At 36.3% G+C, this 11,246-nt stretch overlaps 1 protein-coding gene across 2 annotated transcripts in view; it reads right to left on the bottom strand.

Moving 5' to 3' along the window:
• Positions 1-6,231: 6,231 nt before the first annotated feature.
• LOC149549941 (DNA ligase 4-like) overlaps positions 6,232-11,246 on the bottom strand; it is a 166,159-nt gene continuing 161,144 nt past the window's right edge. For both annotated transcript variants that reach the window (XM_089793146.1, XM_089793147.1), the window contains exons 16-17: positions 7,611-7,730; positions 6,232-7,450 (exon numbers count right to left, since the gene is read on the bottom strand). In XM_089793146.1, the coding sequence (XP_089649272.1) occupies positions 7,054-7,450; positions 7,611-7,730 (517 nt within the window). In that variant the 3' untranslated portion in view covers positions 6,232-7,053. The remainder of the gene's footprint in view (positions 7,451-7,610; positions 7,731-11,246) is intronic.

Here is an 11,246-nt window from a genome sequence, read left to right as displayed (position 1 = left end):
GAAAAAGATCTCTTTGTATATATATGCATACATGCATGCATGCATGCATCCATGTATATGTATGTATGTATGTATACATATGTATATGTGTGTATATACATACATACACACATATGTGTGTCTATACATGTATGTATGTATATATACAAAGAGATCTTGTTGATTATGGAGATCAGTGCAGATCTAGGACTTTGTTGTCGTGCTCTTGTGATTGTTGTTTTCTTTGTAGTGCCCTTGCGAACTCTGCATCTCGTTGTCACGCCCTTCTGATCTCCGTATATGTATGTATGTATGTATATACATATAGATACATATGTATATGTATACATGTGTATATATACATACATACACACGCATGTGTCTATGTATGTATATAAACAAAGGGATCTTGGCACAACAAAAATAATAAAACTTACTCAACACGTAGTGTGGCCACAGATGCAATGGCAACACGTGTCACTTGGTAACTAAATTCTGGAATATGTATGCAGTTGGATCAACTCTATTTGATCCTACTAGCTGGGAACAATTGATTGTTCGTTTCATTAAACCTAATATGATGAGAGTTCTATAAGAATTTGTAATCAACCCAACTAATCAACAACTAGACCCATTTAACTGAGTTATGGCTAGTTTCTTTCTTAAAATATATGCTATGATATGTTTTTGTAAAATTTCTTGTGATGTCCAAGGGGTTTAGCTTGGTTGAAGCTATGAGTTCTCATTATGGAGGCCCTGGTCCAAATCCCAAGATGAACATCTTTGTGGACTTCTAAGTTGTGACTCTTGGTCTTCTATTGGTTGTATTTGTCTCATTGTAAAAAGTGGATTCTCAGTTGTGACTTTGGGTCTTCCAAATGTTATTTCTAGTGTGGTTGCTTGAAAGGAAGTTTGTAATTCTCATGTTGTTGCTTGAATAAGCACAAGATTTGTAAACGATTTTAATATTAAATTTCTTGCAAACTCAACCCATTTTCCCTAGTTTGCATTATTTGTGTGCGAGATTTTGAGTTAATTCACTTAGCAACTTAAGAAAGATCTTTCTGTATACATGCATGCATACATACATACATACATGTATATATGTATGTATGTAGATATATGTATATATGTATATGTGTGTATGTGTGTGTGGTCTGTATGTATGTATATATGTATATATGTATATATATGTGTATGTGTGTTTGTCTATAGATGTATGTATGTATGTATATATGTGCCCTTCTAATTGTTGTATTTTGTTGTCATGCCCTTGTGATCTCTACATCTTGTTATCATGCCCTTGTGATCTCTATATATGTTTGTATATATATATATATATATATATATATATATATATATATATATATATATATATATATATATATATATATATATATATATATATATATATATATATATATATATATATATATATATATATATATATATATATATATATATATATATATATATATATATATATATATATATATATATATATACACATACATATATACGTATACATGTGTGTATATGTGTGTGTGTGTGGATATATACATACACACACACACACACACGTGTGTGTCTATGTATGTATGTATGTATGTATATAAAAAAAGAGATCTTGGCACAACAAACAAACAATAAACCTCACTCAACACATAGCATGGCCATAGATGCAATGGAAACACCTATTGGTAAGTAGATTCCTTCTTTTCTCTCTCATTTTTCATGTGTTTATTTCACTTGAACAATTATTTCTTGGGGGGCATTTTGTAATATTGGATTCATTTTATGTTGGATGCGATGAGGGCATTCCTGGATGTACCAGTGTTAAATGTACGAGAACCACTAAACAATTGTGATGAATTTCTCATGAGCAATGAAGATGGACTTCCCCCAAGAGTAGCAGGAGGCGATGAGGACATTCCAAGTAATTTTAAAGATTTAGATGTTGAGGAGGTGGGGCCAAATGAGCATCCACCTTCATGTGATTGGCCCTGATTAGTAGAGAATATTGAACTATTCTCGAAACCAAATGAAGCTCAACATTAACCTATGATTGAATGACAACTGACTGTGCGAATCTATTGTTATTCCTCAAACTCATATTGCTTCCTAAATTATCGAAGTAAACATAAGACATTTTTTGAAAAGAGTTCCCCAACCAAGTGTTCCATAAAACTCAGCACCGCATACTACAATGGTTGCACTTCTTCTTTATCCAATGAACAAACATGCTACATCTAAGAACATCTCCTTCTCTTGCTTCCCTAGAGCATAATAGCTGACTTTGGGCCTCTTTATGATGTCCTCGTGGGGAATTTGGGAATACTTATTCAACATTTGCTACCAATTTTTTTTTATAATTCACCATGTCATCTCAATTGTGACCACTTGTTCCAATGGATAGTTGTCGCTTCTACAACATTGATGCCACATACCCATCGCAATTGTGATGGATGTTTCCGGTGGATAGTCGTCACTCCCACAGCACCACTGTCGCACAGCCATTGTAATTGGAATGACAGACTAAAAGCCTAAGCCATCATATTTGCCGCAATTATTACAGCATGAAAATGAACTCTTGCTCTTGCCTTCTTCCAAGTTACAATAGCTTTATCCGCCGCAATTGCAATAGAAGCCCTTATTGTTGCAATTTGGGACAACAAAAGTATGACGCCCATCTTACGAGACCCAATTCGTGGTACTATCGCTTGGGTGACGGGTGGCCATTGCAATTCGGGCTAAAATGTAGTAGTGTCATTGTTAGCTCATAAGGGTCCCAATGATTGGCTATAGAAACCTACCAAATCGGGGAGAGTATAGTCCAACAACTTAATTTCCTCGGTTATGGTGTGCCAATTACCTTAGAAGCATCTAAGGAAGAGAAGGAAAAGATTACCTTCATAGGAAAGTTCATTTCCAACAAAGAAATAAGGGAGATCATGCTAGAAACGAAGGATAAGGTTAAAGACAAGGAAGAAGAAAATGAACACGAGAAAGAGGAAAAAAATATATAATGACAAAGTTTGAGCTAAGAGAGATGATCAATTAAGGAAAGCCTTCAACGATCACACTTGATTAGGCTAAAAAGGATAACACACAATTGGAGCCTTAATCTTCAAAGGATAGTGTGCCTAACAATGACCCTCTTGATAAGGGTAATAAATATGGGAAGACAGAGAATGTAAAAAGTAAAGTGGACAGTCTTTTGGAGACCAACTACTAATGTCATCGTTGTTGGCAAGTGATCCAAACAAGGCACTTGCTAGTGTTTAGAAGGAAGTATATTTGGAAACATATGATGAAGATCAGTTCATGATGTTATCAATGATGGCCTTTTCTAAGGCTCAAGAAAGAAAGACAGAGAAAAAGGCAAGAGTGCTAAGTAGAGAATTGGACAATATAAATAAGATATTGCCTATGTCATTCACCTTTCAAAGTAACAAAGTTAAGAGCAAATCGGATAGGGTGCTAGATGACTTTGATACTTATTTAATCTCTAGAGCAAGTAGTTGGAGCACGTGCAAACAAGGAATACAAGTCATAGAGGTTTAATAAGGCATGTGCTTCCATTGCTAGTGAAACCAAACTAGTTGAGGAACGCATTAAGGACATTCAAGCTTGTATTTCAACGGGTAAAAAGATATACATTCATTGTATAATATCAACTAAGCATGTGGCAAATGTTACTAAAATGATTAAAAAGGAAGCAAAAAGATTGGAGAAGTTAGCTACAATGTGTGAATCTTCTAACGAAGTTGTCACAGATTTTAATAAGGAAGTTAGCAAGTCAATAGACAAAAACATTATAGTGTGAGAAGGATACAGTCCAAAGGAGATCTGAAGAGCTAAGGAGTCTTGTCACTCCAAAGCTTGATATTATACAGAAGGAATTGGAAATGCTAAAGGCCACTCAAAAATCTTACGCAATATTCATGCCTACGAAACTTGAGGCAACATAAATAGTTGAATATGCTTTATTTGGTGAGATACAAGTAGCAAAGTATAAAGAAGACATGGGACACTGAATTTCAAGGATTGAAAATTAATTTTGTAGATATTTTGAGGCTCGTAAGAGGGATATTTGCCTAGATGGAAAAGTTTGGTTTGATGTACATAGAAGATTTTTAGCATCTCTCCTTTGCAATTGATGTCAAACGAGTGGTAGAGTGAAAAATAACACATGTACAAATTATATTGTGAGGAGATCATTGTCAGTTCAAGCTACTTAGAGCATTATGTATTTGACATTGGACACCAAGTCTTTTTTCACTAATTGTCATCTTCAATGCCAAAGGGGGAGATTATTGGCAGGTGAGCATTAGGTGAGTGATCACATGTCATTAATGTCAACATACCTCATTTGCATGGGTTAACAATCATTTTTTGTCATGATATGTGAAAAATGCTTATGTCTAAAAAGGGAATATAAGAAACAATTAGAAACTTTTCGTCAGCAATGACAACAATGTTATCAAAGGAGGTTACAATGTTGGAAACATGGTATATACAAGGTACATGAGTTGTTGGCATCGTCGCTTGTTAATATGATGTTTAACACACGTTTTAGAGATGTGAAATAGATCAAGTCAAATATGACAGAGTTTCAAGATAGTTTATGAGATCGGGCAAAATTTGGCTTAACAAAATTGAATTGCCTTGTTAGAAGATTCATACTTGTACCACACTACCCATGAGTTAAATCCTTCTAACTCTTGGGTAGTGTGGTCCAATTTTATATATTTGTAATTGAACAGACTTATTTGTGAAGGGTCAATGTAGCCGACAATATTAATTAATCATAAGGGTATAAAAGAGATTTTTTGGCATGCATGCACATATGGATGGAACATGATGTGATGATGTAATGTGCAAGCTTTGATGTTGAATTATAGAATAGAATAGATGTGAGTTACAATGGAACTAAACAATCATTGTGATGCAATGTTACAATTCATTTTTTATATAATATTTTCATTATATTTTAACAGTGAGTCCAAAAGGTGGATGCAAGCTTCATTCTCAAGCAAGTGTGCTCTCTTTTGTTATCAACTCCTAACAGGTTTTCAAACCTCTAACAAAATCTTGTCTCCTAGTAGTGACCATTGTATTAAATGCTATGTAATGACTCCTAACAAGGCCACATCTCCTTACAAAGATACTTTCAGATTAGTGCATAATATTCTTGTGGGTTCAATCCCAACTGGGGTTTCCATTGGCCACGGTTTCCTCAAGAAAAACTCAATGTAGGACACAACCATTCACAGTTAGTGAAACTATAGATGGATAACCAACAATAATTATTGATAATGAACCAGTGGTACCATGTGATGGGCCAAAAGACAATGACCCAACACTAGCAAATGATAAACAACATAACACCGAAGGGTTTCAACACAAAATGACAAAGCCATTTCAAAAACCTGCCTTAATTAAGCACATTTGTTACATATCCCACAATTCTCTTTTTATTTTTTAAAGTATTTCTTACAATGACTTCCACAAAAAATATCCTTTAAACATAATATTGACTTGAATTATAAAAGTGCATGACAAGTTGGTAAATTTGAAATGGAAATACATACATTTTTTTTCCCATCTTCATTAAATAGAAAGTATGATTTTAAGAAGCATTCTACCATTCTTCACAAATCAATAAAGTCTACATTACATTGTAAAAGTTCCCACAGAACAGGCAGGAGCCTATAACACAATGGTAACTTGTGAGCCTCTCATGTGGGAGGTGTTGGGTTTGAGTCTACTCAAGCTTAACACATAATAATAAATAATTTCAACAAACAATAATAATTAATAAAAAAAGCTTTCCACACTACGAGAATAAGCAATTGATTCCTTGCACAGTTGCTTTTTTACTTTTCTTTACAAAGGAATAACTTGTGTGCATTCGTTATAAAGGTTATTGGGGATATGCCAAATGCTATTTTCAAGTCTATAGACAACACATTCAATAATACTTCCATGAAACAGTAAGTTCTCTGAACATGTGAATTGTCATTGAGAGTTATGTTTGTATGTCCTCAACCAAGTCTTGGTCTGTATGTTGTCTTCAAACCATCCAATCCTGGAAATATTTCTTTGTAAATCCATTTCAGCAAGCATGGAGCAAAAAAAGAGTTACTCCTGAAATTTATAGTACATAAAGATGGACGTATGGCAATATATGTAGGCAATCCCAATCAAAGAATAATCTAATTTTCAAAAAGATATCCAATAAACTACATATCAACAAAATATATGCAATATATTAAGTCATCTCAAAGTTCCCCACAAAGAGCTATAGTGTCCAAATAGTAACTCTGTATTCAACTTGCCATAAAATTCAACTTCTATAAATTTGTTAAATATGTAGATAGCTAGCTCTCCACAGCTTAACACTTGCCATGAAATATGCTCTAAACCAAGCAAGCTTAACATTTGCCCTTGAGAGGCTACAATAATTTTAAAATTGTAACTGCCTTGCATAGCCCCCCGGGTTCTGCTTTCTGGTATGAATTTACACTTACAGCCGATTTGCTTGAGCAAGTTAAAATTATTTGTTCCCTGGAAGAATTAGTAGAAACTGGACAAGGCATGCTCTTATAATCCAAAAGGAAGCATACCAAATTTCAGTATGCTCCAACACACAGGACTGAATGCCACATTTTGAATATGATGTCATTTGACTGCGAATCATTTCCTGTCTCTTCATTTTATTGCATGTGATATTGAAATTTCATATATCCAGTGAAAGATGGTAGGTGCAGTCAAAAAAATGGATGTGTTCTCCCTGCTTTACATGATTAGCTAAGTAGTTGAGAAAAGTCCTTTGATATTAATACTCATTTTGGAACATACACAAGATCTCTTCCAATGGCCTCTTTCAGAGTTTAGATTTATCCCACACAGCTATCCAGTGTTCACTGGCACTGGCAATGATTCTAAATTGGGATAAAAATCGACATATTGGAACTTCATTGTTCTGCATGAAGTGCAGCAATATTTTCAGTTTCTTCCCAATTTGGTGGAATTAAACCAAGTATTCACAATACTTAGACGTGATGCATGTCAATAAAAGTTGGATGGGACCCCAAGTAAGATTTGACTCATGTTTTCAACGACGTCAGAAGAATGATTGTATTGTTCAAAACTATGGCCAACATTATCAATTCCATTAAGCTCTGGAAGATCATAGTGATGTCCAGGTGAATAATGTATCTCTTGTTCACTACGTGCCCCTGCACTGAAATTTTCAGAGTTGGTCTTGTCCATACTGAAAGTCCTTTGATTATCAAAGCCTAATCTGTTCTCCATATCAGATTGTATACTGGAACAGCTATGAGTACTTGTGACAGAATTGTTCCCCATATTTGATTGTATTACTGTCTTCTCAAAGATAGAATGTGAGCCAGATTTGACTTCAATACAATTTGAAGCAGGAACGTACTGAAGTTCCTTGTCACTCCTGTACAACAATATACTTCAGATCTCATTCTATTCAAGAATACAGTCAAACATTACATCCAAAATTTAGGCATTCTTATCAAATTCTAAACAAACATACAGAATTATTAAAATCCAATCCGTAACTTGATTAATGTGTATTCCAAATAGATATGGTGTACCTGAGATTGTAAGGTTCTGACTCCAACCTTTTCCTAGATATGATGCATTCTTCAATCCAAGCATGGCGAATTATATTGATGTTGCTGGTCCATACCACACGTCGTTGTGACTCACTTAAACTGCAATAAAGTAATAAATCAATTACCTGAACAAAGCCTGAAAAACAATGTAGAGAAAGAATCGCTTTTGGTACAGTATTAAAACATCCAAATTCATCCATCTGAAAACCATTTATCCAATTGTTTGCATTTACCATCTTTTAGTGAGTATTACAGATATTTATATTGTGCAAACCGCTTTTCTGTCTTTTATTGTGGTGTGTGTGAATGGGTGCAAATGCATCAAAATTGAAAGTACAAAATCATATCAAGTGAAAGGACACTCTTACATTTGGAAAGGAAGCCATCTGTGTGCAGATACAGCAGTGGAGAATAAAGAATCTATGCCAACTATCCTAGTGTGAATTCTTTATATTTCATCTTTCTTTATAAAAATAACAACACTATAAGCAATAAGCCACACAATGTTCCAGTCTTTCCTGTACCAATTCCCCCTGAGCCCTCCTGCTACGATCTCCTTCCTCCAAGAGGATATATTGTAGTTAATTTCAATCCAGGTAGAGTTAATTACAATGGAAGCTGCACTGAGATTTCACTGAGGCACCATGAACGATGTAGCATGCCAAGCCAACAACAAATGAGATTTCAAACTGTAATCTCTGGCTCCAACAAAAAATAAGCATGACATAAGAGAAAAAACACTGTGATTCATCTAGCACCATGAATCACCAGCAAAGATAAGTCCTGCATTGCATTGCCATTCCAAATTGGCTCTGAAATCATTGACTTGGTTTCATACAGGTAATTTTATTACAACACAAATATTGTCATACACCTTTAAAAAATGCATTCATGATACACATGGAACTTCAAAATGCCCAAGACAAGAGAAAAAATGCATTGATCATGCACATGGAGCTTCAAAATGTCCCAAAACAAAACAAAACAATACCATGCACAACAGCTGTTAGCACTGCCCAGATGGCAGCAATGTGGCACATGGCTTTCTTAAAGGCTATCACAGTGTTTCTTCCTTCTCTATGATATACAGCATGCTTGGTTCCATCAAGCCCAATTAGCAAATCCCTTATGTCTCCAGCTAAAAGAAAATAAATAAGCACACACAGAAAATGATCCTTAGATCTTTCTGTCAGCCAATTATTGCGTCAAAATCCTACCCGCAGAGTTCAGGAAGCAGAACCAAACAAATGATTAGCACTAAAGGTATCCATTGCTAGGGTTTAGTATGGGATCCTTGATGATCTAACAACTTTCTAGATCTCGAAAGAAACACTGAAGAAACTGTATCATTGAAGTGAAGCTTTTAGAGACTTCAAGCATTCTGTCCTTCCTTAGGCAACAAAAGTCTCAAGCTCGCACCTATGGAAACAGACAAGCCATGTGTGACAAGGCAAAACCCTAATTGGGAAACGAAAAGGTGGCCCAAGAAAGGGATATCCCTAGCAAACCACTATCCATGACAAATGGGCCCACTAATGGTATGTAATTTCCACATACTTTGGGCACCTAATTAGCTTGTAAACCCATCATACCCAATTGTCATCATAAAATATGCAGCGAAAATCCTTCGAAATGACTAATTCCTTGTATCAAGGAACATATGGACTGTTGAAAATTAAAGTAGTCCAATCTACTAATGCAACAACCACCCTTTTTATCACAAATGCTAATAAGAAAAAGGGTAAAGAGGAGAAAAGAGTGTTAGAAATAGGAATACTGAGGGGAGTTGAATCAGTATTTCACAAATGTTTGCCCAAAACATCTTTAATTATAACTTGCATATGAAAGTAAACTAATTATGCTGAACAGTAAAAACAACCATAAAATAATGAAACTCATAACTCATAACACCATATTTTGTTAACTAGGGAAACCCTGGCCAAGGTAAAATCCTCATTGGGGATGGTAGCTGTTGACCATTTTTGCCCCCCATTCAGCCCATCACTGATAATTGATCTAAGAGATCTTCAATGGGCTGGACTCTTGTTTTAGGTTAAGCCACTAAGGTTGGCGGCTAACATTTTGTGTTAGCTCGGCCCCTTCATCAACCGAGTTGACTAAGTTTATTCTTAACCGAGTTGCAGTTTCTTCATTGACTGAGTGACCTCGGTTTATTCTTGGTCGGCTTGACCCATGCAGACAAGATGAGAAGGCTCACATGTTTTCTTGAGAACATTTGCCCATCCTCCCGAAAGCGCGAGATGCTGCCACATGTCCCCATTCCAGCATTTCTTCATACTGTGGAGTCTCCGCAAGGCTCCGAGGTCTGGAATTGCACCAAGTATGTTGAGCGCTCCAAACATGTTGGCTTTGGTGGGTCTACGGATGACAGAGTCTTGTTGTCCACGATTGGTCCACTTATTTCCATATCAGCAGCTAGCGAGCTCCAGAATTTCATACCCATGCGATCGAGATGCTGCCATGTGTCGCCTTTCCCGCGTTTCTTCATGTTTCAGAGTCTAAGCAAGGTTCCAAAGTTCAAAATTGCGCCACATGATGGAGAGTCCCATCTCCGGTGCTTGTTTTTTAACTCAACATGCATTGCGTAGATCGACGACAGAGATTCAACAGAAGATTATTAGATTGTCATTTATTTTGTCAAATGGCAAGGCACGAGATGCTACTACAAGTCGTCATTCCAGCGTTTCCTCATACGCCAGTGCCTCCATGAGACTCTGAAGCCCAGAATTGCTCATGATGCTACCATGTGTCGCCATTCCAACGTTTCTTCACGCTGCGGAGTCTCCGCGAGGCTCCAAAGGCCAAAATTGCACGATAGTTGTTGGTCTGGTGCATCTTGGAGGGTTTCCTCAACACATCTAGGTTGTTCACCTTGAGGGGAAGATTTGCATCGACTGTGGTGACTTAATCTCTTGTTGGGGAGATTCCCTCGCCATCCGGGCTGTCTTTTTCAAAAGAGATCTATCTCGACGGCCGGCATTTATTTTCAGGGAAATCAAATTCCCCCTCCCCCCCTCGGTGGTCAACCACGCATTTTGTGAGCGAATTAGCTTCTTGCAGCCATGACACACTAACAAGGCCTGTTCTTCAATGCCCAACGACTTCTTGGGCCTTATTTCCACGATGCCAATGCACTCCATGCCTCTTTAATGCATGAAATTATCAGATTTCTGATGATTTCATCTCTTGCAGCTTGATACATTGTTTTTGCCCCACCTATCACTTCCAGCATCAGATTGCACTTCATGATGAGATTTTTTTTTATTCTTCAGTTATTGCTCTCCTTTGCAACTCAACTCCACCTGGTTGGGGTTTGAACTTCAAGTTAGATTCAAGTTATGCTTGAACTCTATAAAGGCAAGTTGTAAACATTTCTTAAGGGTTCTTCTCTGCTTGTGTTTTGTAGCAACATCATGCGCTGCAACTTTTGCCTTCTATTAATGAGATAGCTCTACCTGTTACCTCTTCTTGCCATTCATTATTTGTGCATGTTTATTGCCTTGTTGTGGATGTTTCCCTTCTATTTTCTTAGACATGTTGTGTTTAATCTATTGGCAATTGTTGCGTAGTGAAAATTAACTTTCATTTCAGCAT

This window comes from Cupressus sempervirens, chromosome 7, assembly GCF_028749045.1.
Source record: "Cupressus sempervirens isolate cs-2001-9-10 chromosome 7, ASM2874904v1, whole genome shotgun sequence".
In the NCBI taxonomy this organism is placed as follows: Eukaryota; Viridiplantae; Streptophyta; class Pinopsida; order Cupressales; family Cupressaceae; genus Cupressus; species Cupressus sempervirens.
Note: the sequence above shows the minus strand (reverse complement) of the source record. Positions and strands in the feature narration are given on the sequence as shown.